The sequence below is a fragment of the Leptinotarsa decemlineata genome, unplaced genomic scaffold (assembly GCF_025532065.1).
Source record: "Leptinotarsa decemlineata unplaced genomic scaffold, Ldec_3_MD MMD2_P_RNA_scaffold_9, whole genome shotgun sequence".
Classification (NCBI taxonomy): domain Eukaryota; kingdom Metazoa; phylum Arthropoda; class Insecta; order Coleoptera; family Chrysomelidae; genus Leptinotarsa; species Leptinotarsa decemlineata.
In genome coordinates, this window is record NW_027412536.1 from 1,972,927 (window position 1) to 1,997,482 (window position 24,556).

Genomic DNA, 24,556 nt, shown 5'->3' on the forward strand with positions numbered 1-24,556 from the left:
TTGTATCATGTGGTAAATAGAAATAATAAAATTTATAATAATTCCTTCATGTCAATTTCAGATGTGTTGGTATGGCTATCGACTGATAGGTGTCGATATAAGCTTCGTTTCGATTCTATCTGTTTTCATTTCTTTCAAAAAGATGTAGACACTCAATGCCGTTTTAACATCTTAAGACAACATTCAACAGGCTAGATGAACTGACTGAAAACATAAAGCAGTCAGATTCATATCAGTGTTTGGTGTGAGGTTGTCGAAGCCGGACGGGTGACATAAATCGTATTACATTTTCGAATTGAAAATTTGAAATTTTATTAATAAATAAGTGTCTTTCCTGCGTTATTCAAATGTCCAAAAAAATGTAGGATTTGTACTTATCTACCCAGAAAATTAATTCGTGAGAGATGTGTTTGATATCATAATGATAACGTGAGTGCTCCAATATTATAATTGTTATTAAAATCAGTTTTCTTGGTGGAACTTTTTGCAAAAAACATTCTTCACAGTTTTGAAAGTGTTCCATCGACTGTCTTCATTGTGTATTGTGTTCGAAGAAAAAATAAGAAACTAAGAAATAGTAAATAATACTGACTTCAGAAATACATGTCTGTAGTATTGCAGTTAACAGAGTGGTAAATAAAACATTAAAGTTTTTTATCGCTTGTACAAATAACAGAGCTAAAAATAGCCTATATTCGTAAGTGGTGATCACGTGAATATACAAAGGATAGTTAACAGTTTATTGTCATACCTAACTGTGTATAATTTGAAAAGTTACACCAAACCAAAAATTTGCAAATTTGCATTTTTCAACACATGGTAAGTTTTTCATTTTGTAAATATTTATTAATCAATTCTTTATCAAGTTGGAATTTTATCATTAAAAACTTTCGTCTTCAATTCTTGAGTGTGTTCTTGTAATCAGCTTTTCTTGAATGGGTGTTTTAAAGAATTCACGATTTCGAGTACCTATAAGAATTGAGTGCACGGTATTTGTTTTCCCGTATTTTCAAATACGCATCATACCTATTTATTTAAATATTGTTTAGCAATAATGTAGAACATCCGCACGAGTTTGTTTTATTTAACGATTTTGGATTTTGCTCAATAAATTGACTTACAGGATCTATAGTGTGATCAACTGTTATTAAAATGTGTCAATGCTGTTAATCACTCTGAGAACATCATAATCCCAACTTCGTTTCCAACACATTGAAAATTCGTTAAGGAGTTATAATGAAATAAAAACGTTCTCAGTGAAATATTCATACAAAAACCAAGCCGATTTCGATGAAAATTTCGGAGTGGAGGGGGTAATTTTCAGAGAATAATTTATATATCATATTATATACGTACATGTATTACAATACTAATTTGTATTAATGTATAAAATGTTAAAAAAAAACGCCGTTTACAAATATCAGAACTGCGAAACTCTTCTCGACGCTCGTTTCACCAACCCAGTTGGCGTCTTCAGGAGATGGTCTCCAAAACTGGTTCCTATTTATATGTAACAAGGTACACTTTATCTTTCAGGCATTTGCTCTTCGTGATATTGGACAAGTCAGATTACTAATGAGAGAGAATTGATGATTTAATTGAGAACGACCGTATAATAAATTACCGAGGAATACATTGCCTAAGATGGTTTCGCAAGTGAAAAACACAGAGACGCGTCCAAAAATTCACAAATTTGGCAAGTCGGTGCGACCAATTGTCTCCACCATAAATTTCCTTACCTATAAAATCGGTAAATGACTAACCAAACAGTTTGAAACTCTCCTAATATCACAATTAATTTTAAGTTTTGTTAATTCACATGAATTCATAGATAAAATTGAAGATGTGAAATTGCGAGATGGAGAGATTATTTTCATCTGTTTGTCGGTCGTCGTTCGGTAGCCAAGCGGTTCGACGTGGGTGCTTTGTTCACTCACTCGAATTAACTGCTTTGTTGATCGGTGGTTCAAGCCCTAGTCTTCTGTTTGAAAATCTATTTAAAATCTGTTTTTCCGTTAATAAGCTGTCGCCTCCATACGAACAACTCTCAAGAGTTGAGAACTTGTGCGAGCTAAGGACTAACGAGGTCTTACCTTTTAACGTGTGATTCCTAACACGGTTGCAGAATCATTCCAGCTTCAACCAGATAAATTCTCTCGAGATGAAAAATATCTGATCGAGGCGGGAATCGAACCCATGATCTTCCGATCGTGAGTCGGGCGCACTACCACCGCGGCCAATTCCACAACTCAACAAATCGATCGACTTAACGATCGATTTTCACTTGCTATCGTCCAACTCGTGTTAGGAATCACACGTTAAAAAGTAAGACCTTGTTAATCCTTAGCTCGCACAAGTTTCGACTTCTGAGGGTTGTCGTTAGTAGGGGTGCGACAGCTGGTTAACGGAAAAACAGATTTTGAAAAGATTTTTTTAACACATAAAGTTTCGATATAGTTTCGATATAGTCCAAAACTAAACTAACTACAGATAGAATTTGCACAATTTCCTACACATCGTAGGCCTACACATCTTGGTATCTCGACTATTATACTTACTAAGTATAGTTCAAGTAAATGATATAGTGCCCGTTACCTTCCAGCAGTTCCCCTTTAATAAAATAGTTAGGGAGCTAACTAATTTTGTTATTCAATAATAATTTCTGAATATATAAGAATCACAATAAGTCTCAACTCAGGAAATACCTGAGTTGAGACGCTCTGACCGTATAAAGAGGCAGACGACAGGATTACAAGTTCAGTTTGCGGAGTGCCTAGAAGATGACAGTACTACCAACTGTCGAAAGCGCTCGCAGATAATTAATAGAAGATATAATTATATCCTGGACCCGGATGTCACGCAGGTAGCTATAGCTGCCTCCGTGTTAGATGTAGCCTGGGAATTCTAGGTCTTCTAACTGGAACCACAAATGTGCGGTTGGCTCCTGTTGTTGACTCCGTGCGTTTGTGTTGTTTCCTGATTCGTCAGGACAACTACATTGGCTGACAATGTCAAGTGGGAAAATTCTGAATGATACTCGAATTACTAGATATTTTATTTTCTTTATCATATTTCAGTAGGTACGTGTAAATTTTGCTAAGACTATCAATATCAATTATATTACATGGTAAAAATCTGAAATGGGGTTCTTCTAGTTTAACAGTGGTAAAACAATGTTGAAACTTCATCACCAGCCAGAAATATTCAACTTTCATGCAATCGAGAAATATTTATTCTCCGATCTGTTCTCGTTTTAAATTACGTTTACAAGCTGGAAGTCGTGAGGAACATCGTTCAACAAAAACTCTAAGCATTGGTCCGGTGCTATTTTTCGCTTGGGTGGATTATATATAACTCGAAACCTAGTTACTGCGTGCTAGCTTGTTATATTGGAACGGGAAGTCCGCTTTGGTTCTGGTATTTGGTTGTATACAATTAAAATTTCAGTCGACGGAATAGATTTGGCGCTGAGGAATGCCCTTTTAGCTGAAACAAATATCAAAGTAAAAATGTTGGACATGTGATCAGCCAAGATTTTTAACACCCGAAATATATACATTTGAAATAATTTGGATTCACTTTGTCGAATCCTTCATATCGTAATCACAATACATAGAAGATAATTTCACAAAATCGACAACTTTTTTTGCGTCCTTTTCTGAGTGAAACAAAAAAAAATCCATACAGTTTTTTATCACTTGGCCTTTTTAGAAGTTAAAATAGGAAAATTGTCGGAAAAACAACGTTTCTATTTTATGATTTCACGGAGAAACCAATGGAATCTAAGAGTGAGACTCCAAAACTATGTGAAATTTTGACATAATACAACTCAGACGAGAGATAATGAATAACCAAAGTTCTTGGACATACGGACAGATAGACAGACGACAGAATTTTCCAAAAATTATAAATTTTTTATTCAGAACAAATGACATTGAAAAATATAAGTTGAAATTCGTCGTATGAAAAGTATGAATCCACTCTGAGGACCATAGTATACTACTCTCTAAGGGTCGAAAATTAAAAAGCCAGAAATAACGAAATAATGTAAAAATCACAGTTAAGATGAGGTGAAAACTTGATTGAAAAAGTTTAACTCAACTATATCCTTCTGGTAATAGTTTCAAATTATAGAATTTGTTTACAGTCGGAACTATTTTGAAACCGGAGTAAACAAAAATTGAAAAACTACTATGTACATGCTGACTTTCAGTGCTTCAAAATGTTTTTTCTAATTGATTGTCCACTACAAACCGTGAGGATTTATTGTGGGCTCCTATTTAAACTCAGCTTAGCCTATGACTGCTGCTACCTTCCAGGAGATGCTTTCCTAATCCCTTCAGATGACCTGCAGCCATTCAGGCCGGAATGTGCAGCTCTGGAATAGTCGTGGGTGTCTACGTCTAGGACTAGCTGTTGATGGAATGACGGAAGAAATTTCCAAACTGCATGGGTATCTGCAAACAAGAGATATATTTTCAACTGACCCTGGAGGAGAGCATTAGTGAGTGGTCATCTGATTGCTCTACTTATAAAGACTCCAGAAGTGAGAGGATGTTTGGTCACTAAGCCCGCACAATTTAAAATTGGTCGAATCTTCCCCCCTATAGATAGATTGGAAATACTTTTTTTATATCGATAAAATGAAAACATTGCATTGTGAGGACTCGTTTAAAACGTTGCTTAGGGTAATGTTTAATTCAATTATACTCATATAGGAAGGTAGGCTTTCACGGCTGGCATCAATGTTTTGGTTTGTTTGGACATTATAACCAAAGAAGACCATGGCAAAACCCATGGCAAAACATTGAGTATACTCGTATATGATGAATGCCATATCTAGTTTAAAAAAAAGATATTTATTTTCTATGAATATTTTCAATATTTGGAATGATATTCATGAGTTGAAGTTTTCAGCTGGGTTAGTGTGAAAATGTTATGACTGCATTTAATTCTGGAGAGCCCCCGAAATTTCTGTACATATTCTGAAAGTATCTACTCGACGAACTGAGTCTATTGACACCAATGATGGAACTACATCTATCAACTCTCCTAAATGATCCAAATCACACTGTTTGCAATTGAGACGCCACAGATATTCGGACAAGAAATCTCCGAGTGCCTTTTTTTGACTGACAATGACACTGGCCCTTCGTTGGATGCCAATGCGATTCAATTCGCTTTGTTAATGCTATCCTCAGCTGGGTAAAATTAGGTTGAGTCAGGTTAGGTTGAATAAGGTTAGGTTAGGTTTTATGTACCCACGGAACGGCGTTCGGGATCAGAGAGGTTACACTTGTGTATGAACCACTCTGCGAATTATACAGATGGCTCAGCTGCCAGGCTAATCTTTGTGTTGCCGCAGAAGTGAGGTGATCTCTGAGGCTTTTATATGAGCCTTTTGCTGATCGGGTTCCAACTCGGTGACAAAGATGTGATCACCTCGTTTAGTGTCGAAAACTAAACCGAGTTCATCAGCTGTTCGTGCAACTGCCCTAAAGAAAAATGCTCCAATTCCTGATCTCTCAGGTTCGCAGATCATGCAGAGAAGGGGATCCGAACTCCTGACGACTTTACAGGCTAGATCCAGTACCATTCTGTCATGTAGACACTCCAACGATTGGAACGGACGATTTGGGATGCAAAAATGATGGGATGCAAATGATCCATTTTTCGGGTCTTCACGTCGAGCTGATAAAGCTCCTCCCGAGTCCACTTTACTACTTCAAACGAGTAGAGTAAGTTTGGAACGGCAAGCATATTTATTGCAGCAACTTTGTTCTTCCCGACAGTTTCGATGACCAGATCTGTCGGGAGTTTGTGCTGATACTTGCCGCGGAGAGAGTTCTTCACTGCTATTACCTCTTGTGAGTGGCATTGTTCCACCCCGTCTCTCCGGCTTCCAGATGATGTAAGATGCTTCCATCTAGGAGCTGCACATATTATTATTATTATTGCGAGGTAACAAACGGCTGACACATTATAACGACAGAAGGAAAGGTTATAAAGAGTACACAATTTGAATAAACAATTTTAATCGCTAAGGAAAATTTTCTGTTGAATGAGGCAACTCCTGCCAATATTCTGTATACGATATGTAGTTTTGACAGTATTGAATGTCAATCAAATTTGTCTAAAAAAATACGCCTGCAATTTTGTATCTGAAATACTCTTTTTATATATTTGTTGGTAATTTATTTTGAAGTCGCTAAGTAAAGTTCCTTGAATACGTAATTTTTCTTTCCACACAACCTTCCCAGCAACTCAGCTTCATCTCTATATTTTCGCTATATTAACTAAGAGTTTTTTTTGACCAAATAAAAGAGTCGCAATATATTACTGATTATAATATAATCACTGCTTATTACTGCCGGCGGGTTGGTAGTCGGTTGTTATGGCGCGAGTGGTTTGTTCCACTCAGTCAATTGACCACAGTGATAGCCGGCGGTTCGAGCCAAACGGCCGGACCATCAATTTTCACTGTTTATCGTCCAACCCGTGCTAAGAATCGCACGCTCAAATGTAAGACCTCGTTAATCCTCAGATCGCACAAGTTTCTACTTCTGGGGGTGGTCGTTCGTAGGGGGGCGACAGCTTGTTAAAATAAATTTTATTAAATAAAGGCCCCGTCGTGTCTGTCTGTATCGCGACAGATGCAACTAATTTTCCTTTATTTTGAGTAGAGCCTAGATGATGATAGCACGACCAGCTGTCGAAAGCGCTCGCAAGTAAATAAATATAAGTTATAAAGTTTCAAATCCTTTTTGTGACTTACATTAATATTAATATATATATATATATATATATATATATATATATATATATATATATATATATATATATATATATATATATATATATATATATTGGTGTGACACCAATAGGTGGTTCCACTTATGTTTCGCTTGCGTTTACGCAGCTATTTTTATCAAGTACTTTCTTGGTTTTTTCTCATTTTGTCTTCAATCGAGGACCGCCTGCCCGGTACTGACGATGCCCAATAGGCTGAAACAGCTGTATACCGGTGGCTCTTAAATTGAAATCAATATGGGAATGATCAAAGAGTACTTATCTATTTATTTTTTGATTTTCATGGAATTATTTTCCAGTAGCTTGACTGCATTAACCTTTCTAGATTTTATATATATATATATATATATATATATATATATATATATATATTTCAGTAACACTGAAACGAATTCAATTTCATTCAAAAAATGTTTCTCGATAATATTCAGAGAGATATATAAATGTTAATTTCAATAAAATATACATTCACCATACTATTGAAATATTGTTTCGGCAATGTAATTAATTATACAGCTGTCGGTCGTGAATTTATTACAACTCCCACATTTTTTTAACACTGGCAGGAATATTTCTGATAATTGGTATGCTCATCTAACTTATCTATATAAGGATTAAATAACAGCTGCCATTTTTGAATTCGAATTAATGATTAATCTCGTTAATTGAAAAATAAAATTTCTCACAGCTGGCAATCATTCGATGAACAGCAACTATGATACGCTTTCTACATCTTTCACGATTTATTCGTAAATCCAGGAAATTGAAATTAACGTACTATGATTACTCTGTTCAAAAGACATTTAATGTGAACTTTTAGTGACTATAATTTCCTTTAGGCACGCATTACGTTTTTTTCAGAAGCGGTTGAATAATCCAGAAACTAGAACCAGAAACAATACTTACAACATTAAATATATTCTGAGGGTCCCGACAATGGATTAAACAATTACTTATTTTAAGAACCTAGTTTAGAAAACACTTTTCTATGACTTGAAATATTGTCGAGATCAACAGGTCATGATGCGACCTCTCGAGTACCCTAATTTTTGTTTGAAGGTGGTTGACAATGTTTCATGGTGCATTTCATTAGTTCGGACTTCCATTGTCTAATATGATATAAAATTTGGAATCCCTGAAAGAATTTGAAAAATTAAAAAGTCAAGCTGAAAAATAACAATATCGCGATACAGACAGACACGACGGGGCCTTTATTTAATAAAATCTATTTTAACAAGCTGTCGCCACCCCCAGAAGTAGAAACTTGTGCGATCTGAGGATTAACTAGATCTTACATTTGAGCGTGCGATTCTTAGCACGGGTTGGACGATAAACAGTGAAAATCGATGGTCCGGCCGTTTGGCTCGAACCGCCGGCTATCACTGTGGTCAATTGACTGAGTGGAACAAACCACTCGCGCCATAACAACCGACTACCAACCCGCCGGCAGTAATAAGCAGTGATTATATTATAATCAGTAATATATTGCGACTCTTTTATTTGGTCGAAAAAACTCTTAGTTAATATAGCGAAAATATAGAGATGAGGCTGAGTTGCTGGGAAGGTTGTGTGGAAAGAAAAATTACGTATTCAAGGAACTTTACTTAGCGACTTCAAAATAAATTACCAACAAATATATAAAAAGAGTATTTCAGATACAAAATTAATGGCGTATTTTTTTAGACAAATTTGATTGACATTCAATACTGTCAAAACTACAGATCGTATACAGAATATTGGCAGGAGTTGCCTTATTCAACAGAAAATTTTCCTTAGCGATTAAAATCGTTTATTCAAATTGTATACTCTTTATAACCTTTCCTTCTGTCGTTATAATGTGTCCGCCGTTTGTTACCTCACAATAATAATAATATGTGCAGCTCCTAGATGGAAGCATCTTACATCATCTGGAAGCCGGAGAGACGGGGTGGAACAATGCCACTCACAAGAGGTAATAGCAGTGAAGAACTCTCTCCGCGGCAAGTATCAGCACAAACTCCCGACAGATCTGGTCATCGAAACTGTCGGGAAGAACAAAGTAGCTGCAATAAATATGCTTGCCGTTCCAAACTTACTCTACTCGTTTGAAGTAGTAAAGTGGACTCGGGAGGAGCTGTATCAGCTCGACGTGAAGACCCGAAAAATGGATCATTTGCATCCTATCATTTTTGCATCCCAAATCGTCCGTTCCAATCGTTGGAGCGTCTACATGACAGAATGGTACTGGATTTAGCCTGTAAAATCGTCAGGAGTTCGGATCCCCTTCTCTGCATGATCTGCGAACCTGAGAGATCAATAATTGGAGCATTTTTCTTTAGGGCAGTTGCACGAACAGCTGATGAACTCGGTTTAGTTTTCGACACTAAACGAGGTGATCACAACTTTGTCACCGAGTTGGAACCCGATCAGCAAAAGGCTCATATAAAAGCCTCAGAGATCACCTCACTTCTGCGGCAACACAAAGATTAGCCTGGCAGCTGAGCCATCTGTATAATTCGCAGAGTGGTTCATACACAAGTGTAACCTCTCTGATCCCGAACGCCGTTCCGTGTGTACATAAAACCTAACCTAACCTTATTCAACCTAACCTGACTCAACCTAATTTTACCCAGCTGAGGATAGCATTAACAAAGCGAATTGAATCGCATTGGCATCCAACGAAGGGCCAGTGTCATTGTCAGTCAAAAAAAGGCACTCGGAGATTTCTTGTCCGAATATCTGTGGCGTCTCAATTGCAAACAGTGTGATTTGGATCATTTAGGAGAGTTGATAGATGTAGTTCCATCATTGGTGTCAATAGACTCAGTTCGTCGATTAGGTACTTTCAGAATATGTGCAGAAATTTCGGGGGCTCTCAAAAATTAAATGCAGTCATAACATTTTTACACCAACCCAGCTGAAAACTTCAACTCATGAATATCATTCCAAATATTGGAAATATTCATAGAAAATAAATATCTTCTTATTTTAGTAGATATGAATTGTTTCGTTGCTCTTGTTGACGTTGACATTCATCATAGAATTTGAATACTAAATTGAAAGATCAAACGGATACTACAAAAAAATCAAATGTGATTTATAACATTCCTTGTAACAATTGTAACTTGAATTATATTGGAACAACATCTAGAATTCTTAATGATAGAGTAACTTCACATAAAAGTGATATAAAGCTTAATGAGAAATCATGTGCGCACAACACACTATAGAAACAGGACATAAACCAAATTACTCCAATATCAAAGTTTTACATACAGAAAAAAAATTAATAAGTCTTCTGATTGTATGAATAAGAAAACTGACATTGATAATCTCAGCAGTATATACAATAACTTACTGGAACTACATCAAAAACATAATAATAATGAAAATTGTATCAATCAATAACTCTTTCTTTAGAGTCAAAAATTATGAAATCATCATACCCATTGAAAAATGACATTTATGTGAAGGTATGACATTTGTCAAACCCACAAAAAAATCCTATACATGTACAACTTTCTCGTCAATTCAATGTTCAATTTATTATTTTTCGCTCATTTTTACTGTAAGTATGATTTGTTGTAAGTATGATATGTTATTCAATGGCGAAAATATTCACAACTTATTAAATTATAGGCCCTGAAGAAGCTTCATATTAGAAGCGAAAGCTTGGCAAAGTGAAGCAGAGTTTGATTTTTGATTTTTTGACTGAAAGACCCTGTTAATCTATTTTACCGTACATTTCTCCATACATTTAAGAATAACTTTAAAATTGCCTATAAAACCGCTCTATCAAACCGCTTTACCAAAATAAAAGACAAAACCCCTCTTACTCATCAATCAAATGTTATATATTCTATCCCTTGTCAAAATTGTGACAGCATATACATTGGTCAAACTTCCAGAAATTTGAAAGACCGTATTACCTCACATAAAAACGATAGCAGATTAGCCTCACATAGATGTGCCTTAGGCGAACATGTTAATCAAACAGGGCATAATATGAACTATTATAATGTAAAAATTTTATCAAAAGAATCTAACCTTACAAAGAGACTTTTTCTTGAAATGTCTTTCATATCACAATCCAGTCATTTCTTAAATAAAAAAACGGATATAAATCACCTAAGAGGAATATACCCTTTTTTACTAAAAATTGAAAAAAAAAATTCATAATTTCAAAAATTCATCTTTATTAGAGTATAGTACATAAAATAATCATAATCAAATTGGCATTCCTGTATAGGATGAAAGTTTGGCAATACTGAATCCAACAATGTCATTGTTTTCTGCACTGTCATGTCATTTATTTCTTCTTCTCCATTTTCATTCAAAATTAGTATTATAACCTATCTTGTGATCACATGTACCGGCCTGGTACAAAATCAGAATTTTAGAATAAAAAAAAGGAATTTATTCATTAGATTCACAATAATTTTACCAAATTTGACGTTTATATGTTTAATTGTTTCATGTGTAACTATAATCATTCTTGAATCATTATCCAAACTAATTTCAATGTCAATATATATATATATATATATATATATATATATATATATATATATATATATATATATATATATATATATATATACGTTTTCCTTACAAGATGAGATCTTATTAAAATTAAGACAACCCGAGATCTACCTGAAAGAGTGTAAATTCTGAAGTATATTTATAATTAGTAGCATTATAATGACTCATCAAACCTCTATCCCTTGAGAGGGGAAACAGATTTGAATTTTGGGTTTTTGTTAAAAAAGATTCGAAACGAGATCCGTAGAAAGAGTTATCCACGTGTTGTATTAGATTTGTATGTTCTGTAAACTCACACTAACGTGAGATCCGTCGGTAGTGCGCAGCTATTGTTGAATTTGGCATTAAAATGCGAACCCTTAGCAGATGCTTGATAAAAAGACCACGTGCTAGACATTAGTTCGCATCGGAACAGGTCAATTTTAGTTGCCCTTAAACACACAATTGAATTTAAAGATATATTGAAGACAAATGCGAAATGTCGCGGGGAAAGTATATAGTGAAGTTGGTGGAATTACAAGTGGAAACAAATAAGGAAATTGATAGTTTCTATAATTTTGTTATTCCTTTCCACCAAGGATATTATTACTTCGTTACAGTCTAGAGAATTATTACCATTTCATCATCGACTAAAAGACTTAACCTTTCTACTCTACTTTTACAAGAGAACGCGAGCAATAATATGAAATGTGTCTAAATAAGGATTTCTAACATTCAAGAAAAAGTTTAATTATGACTGCAGTAATATAATCACATTTTGTTGATTTCATAAAAGTTTACGCTATTATTTTCCTGTTGACGATGTGCTACTCATTATCAACCCATGCTAGGTGGCAAAAAATTATTTCTTTTTTTAACACGCTTTTATTTGGTTCACCTGTAACTAACAAATAATGTGATGAAATCTTAGAAGTTAATTTTCACCTACTTCCAATCGTCTGAAGAATAATAAAATTTGGCACACATATCAAGAACCAATGACAATACAAGAATTTCGTGATGAGAATGTAATAATGATAATTATAATAATTATAATAATAATAATGATGTCCTCGACCATCAAAGTAAGACGATGTTCGTCATAGAGTTTTCGTCTCCTGGCGAATCGAACATCGCATCGTCCGAAAAGAGGAGGAAAAACGGACAAAATATCGAGACTTGCTCTTTGAACTCCGCAGGCTCTACCCAAACCATTCTGTAAAAATGGTGATTCTGATCATAGGGGTTCTTGGTGGAATGATGGACACGCTGCTCTCCAATCTATAAATCATACTGGTTTGCCGTGATACGGCAGAAATCTTAGCCGGAAGAATGCAGAAGGCCGTCATCCTTGGTTCACTACGGCTACTCAGGGCACATGATACTCGGGCCCAGTAATCACTCACCCCACGGACGTGGGGAGTGGTTATCAGAGTAAATGATCCAGTGCGGCCTCCGGAAGTATCGGGGCTCCGGAGCTAGGGCCTGACTGGGACATCCTTTTATGGAAAAAAATAATAATGATGTGAATTTATTAATTATAAATTCCACCTGCTTCCAATCTTCCGAATAATCTAAAATTCGGCTTACACATCAAGGACCGACGACAGTACAAAAATTTATTATTATTAATGTAATAATAATAATAATGTTAAGAATTTGGAAATTTGATTTTTAGCCATATCTCATCCTCCGAATAATCTAAAATTTGGCACACATTTCAAAGACCAATGAAAATATAAGAATTTCCAGATATTTGAAGTTGAATAAGTGTATGCGTATGTTATAGGGATACTCATTAGTTGCTATGTAAGTTTTTCTATATCGGGAAATTTTTGTAAACAAAATCCCTCAGAAATGCCAACAATTTTCTATATACTTGAAGTCATACTCATTGCAAGGTACGAAATCTGTTGGTTATAATGTTATAAATAGTAACCCACACATTCCTTTAAAAAATCAGGAGATTTTGATACGCACGTACTTATTCAACTTAAAATATCTTGAAAAGCGTTGATATTTGTGAAACAAAACTCATCCCTTTTTTGTGTAGGAAATATTCGGGATTAAGAAAAAGAAGACGAAATCGATATTAATCCAGTGTTGTGAAATTTGGGGAGGGGCGATTAAGGGCACCCACCTGCCGTACGCTCCTGTTTGAAGTTACGAACACATGATTTGCATTGAAATTTGGAACTGAATGCTATCATGTGACATACCAAATTTCATTAAGAGAAGTTGAGCCGTTATGGAGTCAATCTGGAAAAATATATTTTTTGTCGCTTTCAACACCCAGTAACTCGGTTATTATTCATCTTAGGGTATATATTTATTGGAACTTTTATCCCTAAAATCCCTACCATCAAAGTTTGTCCCCTTTATTGTGGGACACCCTGTATATGGGCATACAAATTTTACCAACGAATAATACATTCTGATACACTGAACAAAAATTCTGTCAATTGCACAAAAAAATCATATCGATAATTCAATAAACAATCCACAGGAACATAGACAGAATTTCTCATAAGAGGTGACCGACATTCAACAACTTTTTTGGCCAACCCTGTAGACACACGAACGAAATAATTGTTTGAAGGTGATTGACAATGTTTCATGATGAATTTCACTAGTTCGGACTTCCATTGTCTCCTATATAAAATGATTTGAAATCCCTGAAACAACTAAAAAAGGAGAATTGAAAATGAATAGCTGAAAATAACAATTATATTAACCAAAATAAACCTGATTCCTCCGAGAGATGACTATTTATAGGTCGTTCGAGTACTTTCACTTATCCACGCTTTCCATTTTCTGCTTCACTGGTTCCGTGGGAGATGACCGTTTTGGCGGGAGTTGGCCATTTTTCGCTTGATGATGGGTTTCCATATGTTGCGTATTTCTACGCTGGTTTGGCTGAATACGTTGTTGGACAACATGTATGCGGCTTCTTTGAATTTTCTCCTTAACCAATGTTCCTCTCTGTGCAAGATCTCAGCTTGGGACCACTCGATGTTGTGTTGATGGGTCCAAACATGGTCTGCTATTCCTGATTTGCTATTCCGTTGAAGATCATTTTTGATGATGTCTAGTTCCTTCTCGAGACCTTCCTTCGTATTACAAAGCCCAAAAGCACGAGGGAAGGTCTCGAGAAGGAACTAGACATTATAAAAAATGATCTTCAACGGAATGGCTACTCCAAAGCGATGGTAGAAAAGACTTTGGCTAGAAGACAGCAGGAGCCTCGCAAGGAAGGATTATCGGAGAGGATAAGAAGAATTCGTTCCAAGTACAACATCAGAACCTGCTTCAGATCCGGTAACGCTATCCGTAGCAGCCTCACGAAAACCAGGCCACCAAACGCGGACTGCGATTCCAAGAATTGCATTTATCGGATACCCTGTGAGTGTGGAAAATCCTATATTGGTGAAACTAAGAGGCCATTGAATGTTCGCATTGCCGAGCACAAGAAACACACACAACGAGGGGAAACCAGCAAATCAGGAATAGCAGACCATGTTTGGATCCATCAACACAACATCGAGTGGTCCCAAGCTGAGATCTTGCACAGAGAGGAACATTGGTTTAGGAGAAAATTCAAGGAAGCCGCATACATGTTGTCCAACAACGTATTCAGCCAAGCCAGCGTAGAAATACGCAACATATGGAAACCCATCATCAAGCGAAAAATGGCCATCTCTCGCCAAAACGGTCATCTCCCACGGAACCAGTGAAGCGGAAAATGGAAAGTGGGGCTAAGTGAAAGTACTCGAACGACCTATAAATAGTCATCTCTCGGAGGAATCAGTCCAGTCATCACCCGAAGACGATTGTAGATACTAACAATCGAAACATCGTGAACTAACGTGACTTGGAATCTCTCCACTTTTTATTTTTATTTTCTTTTTTCATTTCTTTATTTTCATTTTATTCATTCAATTGTTCTATTTTTACTTATATTTTATTTCACTATTATTTCATTTCAGGTTTATTTCTCCTTTTTTAGTTGTTTCAGGGATTTCAAATCATTTTATATAGTAGACAATGGAAGTCCGAACTAGAAATTCAACGAAATAATTCTTCTAAAAAGTTCGATCAGATTTGTCTGAAGAAAATAAAATCCAAAAATCAACAGAAAATACGCATGTGTAGACAAATTTCTTGATATATATTAGACATTTAATGCTTTTTGTGGCTCGCCCTGTCCAGTTACAAAAAACTTCTACGAACTAAAATTGTTTTTCTTGATCACTGAAATAAAACCTATATCTAAAAATTTAGAAAATCTGACGACCTACAGAAATGCATGTATCAAGAGACATGTCCTTTTCAGCATTCTCGTTCGACAACGTAGAATGACATATTTCACCATTTAGCAAAAGCACAATTGCGAAACAAATTATAATGAACACAAAAGATTAGGATGTAATGTTAACATATGTCTTGAGGAATGCAAGATGATACGAGATCCACAATAACGCCAAAATTACCGGATCTCAGGTTTACCGTAAAATGCATATTGAGCTGATACCGGTGTATGTTACTGCCACACCCTCTGTAGGCAAGATCGAGGAACTTCTGAAGTATAAAATTGCATAAAATGGGCCCAATGTGAGATCCCAACAAAAATTCAATCGTGCCTTTCCCCACCCTTCCTACACCTGATGAACTCTATATACACAGGGATACAAGACGAGATCCGAAATCGGATCTCGCCTTGAAAAATGGATCTCTACTTGTATGTTTTATATCTTAAAAGGATCTCGATTTGTTCGGAAATATATATATATATATATATATATATATATATATATATATATATATATATATATATATATATATATCTGGAGTTGTATTCGACGATGTGACTTGACGCCGGGGCCTCAATCTGCCTACTCCTTAGATTGAACTGAGGTGTCGATGGGTGTTCGGTGGTATTTATATCGACGGAAGCTACCGAAGCGGAAAGGTGAGGGCAGGGCTTCGGGTGATTACCATCACCGGACATCTTGGTGGGGAGTGAGCATCGGGAAATTAGGGGCTTCCAGGCAGTTGGAAGTCTTTGACCGTCATCACGGATTAAACAGTTTAATTTTCCTCTTGAAGATGCTCACTTGGTGATCGAAACACGTGTCGGGTGTTGAAATAACGGTTTGGCGTGGGGAAAACTACAGTATAGTATATGCCTCACAAGTAATGATATAAAATGACACTGGAAAACCACAAAGGAAAATAATTGTTGAACCACATTTTTTCTGTAGGAAAAATATTACTTTCACTGAAATCTCTGCAAAACCAAAGTATTAAATTTATATTCAAATAACCTTTTTTGGAGCCTACTGTTGCATACTTTTTTACCAATTCATCCACATCAATACTGGATATAAAAAGTATTCTGAAGTATTCTGTTACGCAATTATCAAAAATTGGATTAAGAGTTAGGGATATCATTTCAGATTTAGATTTCAATTTTAATACACTTGCTAGAAAATATGTCAAAATAACTGTAGAGCAGCCATATTTTTTTGTTGATGAGAAAAAAATAGCTTTCTTGTAGCATAAACCATTTTTTCGATGACTTTTTGAACTTTGATACATTTACAACCAACAAGTCATCTTGGACAACTTTACAACTTGGATAAGGAAAAGCAATATAGACTAGCGCCCAAACTTACTGATTCTCATTCATTTTCAACTAACTTCCAAAGGATGAAGGTTAAATTAGCACACGTTAAAAGGTAAAACCTCGTTAATCCTTAGCTCGCACAAGTTTCGACTTCTAAAGGTTGTCGTTCGTACGGGTGCGACAGCTGGTTAACGGAAAAAACAGATTTTAAAACAGATTTTTTTTCAAAACAAATTTTATATTTTAGGAAGTAACAAACATATAACTGTAAAGAGTACGGGTATTCTTGTAATATTTTGAGATAACGGAAAGAGGTAGTTGCCGAAGCATCATTAAAAGGAAGTATATTTTCATTTGAATTTGAATATTTTTTGAAGTAGGTACGTGCATATGGCAAACTTGTAATAAGAAATACTGTGGTACTGGTGAGTTCGATAAATCACCATATGAATTACGAGTATATTCAAATGCAGTAGTATTTCCATGCAAATTTAGTAATTTGCCCGTCACCCGTCATATTTGATTTATGTTAAAATGTTTTTTGATTGGATAATCATCAATCGTCCACCTTCATGCAAGTAACAGTAGTTGTTTACAGCTGATTCTCGGCCTCCCCCCACCACTATGACGTATTAATTGCTTTTTTTATTGGTTGTTGTTTGGTGAAGTTTTTTTGTTGTGCAGTGAAGTCAAGGCATTGTGACCTTGAAGTGTCTGGTGCATGGATCGTTCAGATTTTTTTTTCATATGAGATTTTGTGTGTTTATGTGTGTGTGTAGGAGAATGCACGGTACAGGGTTTCATCATGTGCTTGTTTGTCTATGTACAAACATACGTCTGCATACTTCGAAGATCCTCCAAGTAATAAATGCTCCATCGGTGTTAGGGCACCAAGTTAGTAGTGGAGTGACGTCACAGCAATAACCGTTCAACGGCTAGAGAGCGACATGTTCACTCCACGACGTGTGGCAGAGTAATGCGTATTCATCGGTCTGCCCTCACCTCTCCTGAAGCGATGAAGGTTCGCTCTAGCCCCGCTATCGATGGTGACACAACGGCAGCCGAGGACTGTTTGCCTAGCGTCTACCCTCTCCGAGACCGCAACGACCACTGCTTGCTCGTACCGGCAACTGTTATCGCATCAAGTTGGGAGATGGGCTTGGCTGTGACGTCAGGCATCTCTAGTGGATAGCAACTAGCAATGTGAATCTTTCACGGTTTCATGGTGGGGGTGACTCACACTGTTTAATATAAAAGAAATGCCTGGCACACTATGAAATCAGTAGACGAATATATCTGCAGCAGTTAGCAATTGGTAGAGTGTTATTCAGTTCGTAATAGAAGGAAGACGGTGAGTGTATTTGTCTGTTGGAAATTGTTTATATTTTCATATATATTTTCATCATGTCCGTTTCAAAAGTAGACTTGAATAAAATTAATAATTTGATTGTACAGGAGGTTGAAATACTAGAGCAAAAGGCCTTATCATCATTGCCAATTGATGAAGTGTACATAATTAAAAATATGTCAACTTATTCTACACGATTTGGTAAATCAATTTTATTAACTTTGCAAGATGTGAGCAATGATAAATTATTTAAAACATGGCTACCAAAACGTATTTCGTTGCAATTCAGTGATGACGATATATCTTGTATCAACTCATCAGGTGGTAAATATACGATGATGTATTTAGGACAGAGCCAACAAAGTTTTGCTGGCATGAAAACGCGATCTCTAGTCAAATTCAATATGATTGAATAATAGTAATAATTTATAGTGAATTTCTTTAGGTCATAGCTTACAAAGTTTTTTTTTGGTGTGAAAACGATAACTCTAGTCAAATTCAATATGATTGAATAATAATAGTAATTATAATGAATTTCTTATTGTTTTATTAATATTCATATATTAGATGATAATTATATGGAAATATAAACATTACTAACTTAGTTGAATACACTCACTTTGTAACTACAAGTAAAATGGGAATGTGAGTATTATATCACTGAAAAATTGGAGGTTGCTTATTGTTTTTTTTTTGTTCGATTTCAGTTCCACCATTTAAAGATGTGGATGCAGTACGCAAGTCAAGATTGGGTCGATATTGTAGATCTCAAATCATCGGTTCAACATTTGTCGTCTAAATTGAAGGTGTTGGGTGATGGAGCCGAACATGCAAGCGTTTATGATATGAGTGTATGCTATGATGAAAAACAAATCGAATTATGCCTTCGTGATGCTGAGAACTATTGGAGTGGTGCAGAAGTTTGCAACAAATTTTTGGATAATGAATTGGAATTGTGGCAACTTTGTGAGGTTATGATTGAACTGAACCTAAGAAGATTCCTGTATAGCCTCCAACCATACTTGCCAGAATGGATTATTCATCACTTTGAATTGAATGATGAAAATCGAGAGGAAATTGAAGATGGTCGCGAAAATGATGATTATGAGGAAGAAGTTATTTTAGATAGTCTGTATGTTCCTGTGAATCATAAATAATGTCAAATAAAAAACTTTGTATTATTTTCATGTTTTATTTATTTAAATCTGATGAAATACAATAGAAAATGATTACAAAACAATAAATATGATATAAAATACAATACATGATATAAGTCAGTTACAAATAAAAAAAAAAGATCATAAAACAGTACATGATAGAGTGAAAAAAAAGTGTCAATATCTGCTATGAACTGAACCATCCAATGCATTGTATGTTAAAACTGTATCATGCAAAATTAATGCATATACTTTAGTGTTGTCTGGAAACTTGGTCTTCCTCGTCTCAAACTCAATCTTTATATCAATAGTTGATGATTTTGTTGCATTCGGTTGATGGGAACAATCGATGACGAATAGTGGATTCTCTCTAAATTGTCCAATGTCCATCAGAGGTTCACTCATATCTTTATCATAATAACTTCGCTGGAAACTCTCAAAAGCATAATAAGCAGGAGCATCAAGTTTTTTATCGAAATTCAAATTCCAACGCTCATATGGATAAACTTCAGAATTCAAGTATACTCGAATACTATTGATATCAGCAGTTGTGAATTTTGTAATATCTTGTGTTCTATCTTCAGATGTGGTAGTACTTTGGAATGCGATGATGACAAAACGAGGAGTTTCCAATGCGTTAGTTGTTTTGATGGCCCATATGTCTGAAGAAGTCCCACGTAATGATGGTAGTTCATAGAGGTCCCACATACGATACGCCAACTTGATTTTGGCATTCAGACCGCTTTTGTTTATTCTACTCAAAAGTTTGAGCTTGTGTTTATCATCTGGTACAATATGCCTTATTTTCCATTCGATTTTATTTATTTCCAAATCAGCATCAACCTCACCTATATATGAGTTTTTGAATGATCGAGCGATAATCAAAATCAATTCCTGTTTGGCATTCAAGATACTTTTGTTGTAATCTTCAGCAAAACCCATCAAATATTTCAGTGGTAGTTTTCCACTAAAAACATGACTGTTTGTATCCAAGATATCTTGCTTCAATTGTGAAAGTCCCCAACCAGATGTCAATAATGTGTTAGCATGAGATTGTCCAAATGATATCATGGTTTTCATTGTAGATGTTATCCCAGGTTTTCTAACAACAGCCACTTGTTCACCTCCCATTTCATAACGAATTTCGTCAAAGAGAAATGCAATTGCATTATTCGAGAGATAGCATGTTTTCGCTACATCTTTGGGGGTGAATTTACCTTCTATGTAAATGAAGCTCTCGGCAATATCTAGTATAACATCTTGATTATTGATTGCAATTCTGATTTCATCCGAATTCCTGAATAGCGGTGATCCATAGGGCTTATATGTGTGCTCATGTAAACTTATGAGAGAATGATCGAGCACTGGTTCATTGAATATATTCAACTTTTCATTGTTTGTTTCGAGCACCATTGTTATTTTCTCACTTTCAATCCAATCGATTTCAAAAATTTAAGATCACTCACAGACAGAGCGTTATGTGCTAACTGTTTAGCATACACTTGTGGAATGAGCTTCTTTTTATGCACACCTTTCTTTTTGATAGTGCAACTCGTTTGGGATTGTTCAATGCGATTTTGTCTATTATAAATGAAACCATAACAACAGTTATTCGATTTTCTTCAATTCCAAAATAATGAAAATCTCTTCTTCACTTCCAAAATCGATAAGGTTATTTTTTTCATCCAAAATACGCACTGTAATGTTGTGAATCAATTGACGACCTTCTGGACTGACAGGCATATATATAATACTGTGTGGTTCTTTAGTGAGATTGTAGCCAGGTTCAACATCAATATCGAATGAGAAAAGAATGTGGGATTCTTCACCATTTATATATGAACCAGATATTATATTGCAATCTAAGCGGATAAGTCTCACAGTTGTAATGTTTATTGGTAATGATGATTCATGTATCTGATTTGGTGGAAATATTTCATGAGCGAACCCCATCATTTCTGCTATTGAATTTGGATGTGTCAGATCAATTTCATATTTGGATCGCATTTCACATTTGAATGTATTATTATTGGCGTGTAGATAGAAAATATCATCTGCAACGACATCATTTGGTTTTTTATCATGAAACAATCTGAACATGATATGTTTCTGTATGACGGCATTGATCTCTTCTATTTCATAAGCACCACATGGAATTTCAATTGTCAACTTTTGGGGTATCGATGAGTTGTCATTACTGATTCTAAAACTAACTAAGTTATTAGCTTCAGTTATATTATTGATTGTATTGCACCCATAGAATCCCAAAAGTCCTAATCCATAACGACTGTTCCTATCCAATTCAATTGGTGGAAAAAAATCCGCACTCAAGACACTTGTCCCGACAGCTTGTAGCTCGAACTTTCGTGACATGACTGATGAATATTTTGAAACACATTTCAATTTATTATTGTACACAGCAACAGCACATTTGAGACAATTTACACTTTTTGGAAGGTGTTGTATTGTAATAAGTATCATTTTTATTGATACCAATATTCACATCCTCTATATTACAAATACAACACATAGATTTCCGAGGTATAGGACCGTCATTAACATCCGATTCTGAATTTTGATCGTGGTGGTGGTGCTCATAACAATATCTATGTTTCATTATATCGATGTCATCTTGCAGATGCTTAGGCAACTTTTCCCAAACATATGCAATCTCATGTGCAACACATGCAAGTATCACTTCCTTAGGCATATTTGCAAGCATCACTTTATCCATTTTTTTCAAGGTACCATATTTTGAAAACATTCTAAGTGAAAACCCCATTCCCTTGATAGCCTCCCGATCCAGTTTTGGTGTTGAATCCATTTTTATTTGGAAAATTATTTAGAGAGAAACTGCAAGCACAAGTGACCACAGAGAACTGTATTAAATTTCTGTTGTCGATCATAGTTATATTTGATTTTTACATTCGAACATTTTCGAAAGAATCGAGTCAATTCCAATGGTGGGGGTAGATCTCCAAAACTATCGAAATATGTGACTTCTTTCCCACATTTTTTATATGCCACCCAATGTGTTCCTGGTCCACTTATTCCATCTAAATTAACAATAGCTGTCTCGTTTTGTTTTGGACCTGAAGATGGTAATCTATCACGCATAAAAACACACGAAAATGTGGAATTTTCATTTTTTGTGCATAATAACTGAGATCGAGATCAGTAAGAGGCCTCTGAGGTAGGGGTTCAATTAGTTTTTTGTTTTGTTTGTGGCTTTGTATGGTTTTAAATATAGTCCTAAACCTTTACGGTATGGTTTGAGATATATTCCACTTCCGCGTTTGCCTAATGCTACAGCCTCCATGGTTTTATTGTGACGATTGGCTTCCATTAAAGCCGCTCTGCTGGCTTTTGCCGAATTCACGGCCTTGGTAATACCAGCAGCAGCTCCCGCCAAACTTCCTAGTGCGGATAGTCCAGCAAAAATTGGTATCAATGGTAAAAGTCCACCGATCTTGGGAACAGGAATTATGCGTGGTGTGCGGATTTTCTTCTTTCCACCGGCAGCTTTAAGGTATTTACGTGCCGCCTGCAATGCCACAGTGATAGCTTTTTTGCTATTATTCGTCACAAATTGATTCCCACCAGCTTTCTTCAATACATTTCGCACTTTATGGACTATCCCAGCACCAAATGCAACTTTTTTCTTCGTTTGTTTCCTCTTACATTTTTTCTTATTGGTACTACAACCCATGCCCATATGTCTTTTCGCTTTCATAATGTTGGTGACAAGTAATGCAGCTGCTCTTTCCCCAATACTCGCGTCCTTCGATTTAACCCTATCCAAGCGCTGTATTCAAGTTCTTTGTCGGCTAAATGTCTTGCTGCAAGATCGGATGGATGCTTAGAATATTGAATATCGTGTTTTTTGCATTCAATATCTAATTTATTGATTCCAGGGTCGTTACGAGCTAAACGTTGTTTCAATTTTGTACCCGGTCCACAGTATTGATAACCTCCGGTAGATGTAATTCGAAAGGAAGTTTGTTTATTAAATCATTAACAAAACCACAACCTCTTTTAATTTTACGATCACTTTCAATACGTCCGTATCGTTTGATGGTACACATTGAAATGAATAAGCTAATAACATTTATATAGTCTCCAACCACGGCACGATGCGCATTGTAAAACAGAAAGAAAAGTTTGCTGTAGATAATCTAGATGAGAAATTTGGTTGTGGATTGAATGGACAAAGGGTATTCAGACATGGTCCACTACTTCCATCATCAGTTCGAGGACTCATTATAGGACCTTCAAATTGTGGAAAGACGAATGCAATGATATCACTATTAACACATCCACAAGGACTGAGATTTAGAAATGTGTATCTCTATTCGAAATCACTCAATCAACCTAAATATCAGTACTTGCGAAGTGTTTTGGAACCTATAAAAGGATTAGGTTTTTATACATTCAGCAATAATGCAGAAATAGTGGAACCCTCCGACGCTAAGCCTAATTCTGTTTTCATTTTCGATGATGTGATATGTGAAAAGCAAGATATTATTAGATCATATTTCTGTATGGGACGTCATAAGGATGTTGATTGTTTTTATCTAGCACAGACATATTCACGGGTACCCAAACAGTTAGTGCGTGACAATACCAATTTCATTATAATGTTCAAACAAGATGAGACGAATTTACATCACATTTATTCAGATCATGTTTCACCCGATGTAACATTCAAACAATTCCAATTGATGTGTGTTAAATGCTGGGAGGACCAATATGGATTTCTAGTCATTGATAAGGATAGAAAAATAGATGAAGGTAGATATCGCAAAGGATTCGATAGTTTTATATACCCATGATCTTGTTTTTGGAACTTATTCGATCACTGAATATTGTAGTGGTCACTTCACCAACGAATTAAGCTTTAATTCAAAAAAAAGGGCATTATGAATACAAAAAAAGATCCTGAAAATAAAAACAATGAAATAAATTTGAAACGTCAACTAGTAGAGACAACAGAAGCTGTCAGGCAGAAATTCAACTCTATCAAGAATGATAATATTGAAAATCGTACGACACTTGAAAGATTGTATGAGCCCATAATGAAACCATTGAATGTTTTATCATCAAACGCTACTTCTA

At 35.5% G+C, this 24,556-nt stretch overlaps 2 protein-coding genes across 9 annotated transcripts in view; one reads left to right on the top strand and one right to left on the bottom strand.

The window, feature by feature from the left end:
* The first annotated feature begins 217 nt into the window (after positions 1 to 217).
* Positions 218 to 24,556, top strand: part of LOC111512194 (receptor-type guanylate cyclase Gyc76C) — a 343,637-nt gene continuing 319,298 nt past the window's right edge. For all 5 annotated transcript variants that reach the window (XM_074170390.1, XM_074170389.1, XM_074170393.1 and 2 more), the window contains exon 1: positions 218 to 819. Coding sequence is in view for 1 of the 5 variants with exons in the window: in XM_074170398.1 (XP_074026499.1) it covers positions 817 to 819 (3 nt within the window). In the remaining 4 variants the exon portion in view is untranslated. The remainder of the gene's footprint in view (positions 820 to 24,556) is intronic.
* The window catches only part of LOC111503295 (uncharacterized), a 60,890-nt gene continuing 39,187 nt past the window's right edge, over positions 2,854 to 24,556 (bottom strand). The window contains exons 2-3 of one of the 4 annotated variants that reach the window (XR_012464347.1): positions 4,313 to 4,457; positions 2,867 to 3,486 (exon numbers count right to left, since the gene is read on the bottom strand). The gene's annotated coding sequence lies outside the window, so the exon portion shown is untranslated. Of the gene's footprint in view, positions 3,487 to 4,254; positions 4,458 to 24,556 lie in introns of all 4 variants that reach the window. The other 3 variants (XR_012464346.1, XR_012464345.1, XR_012464348.1) reach the window with 3 other exon arrangements.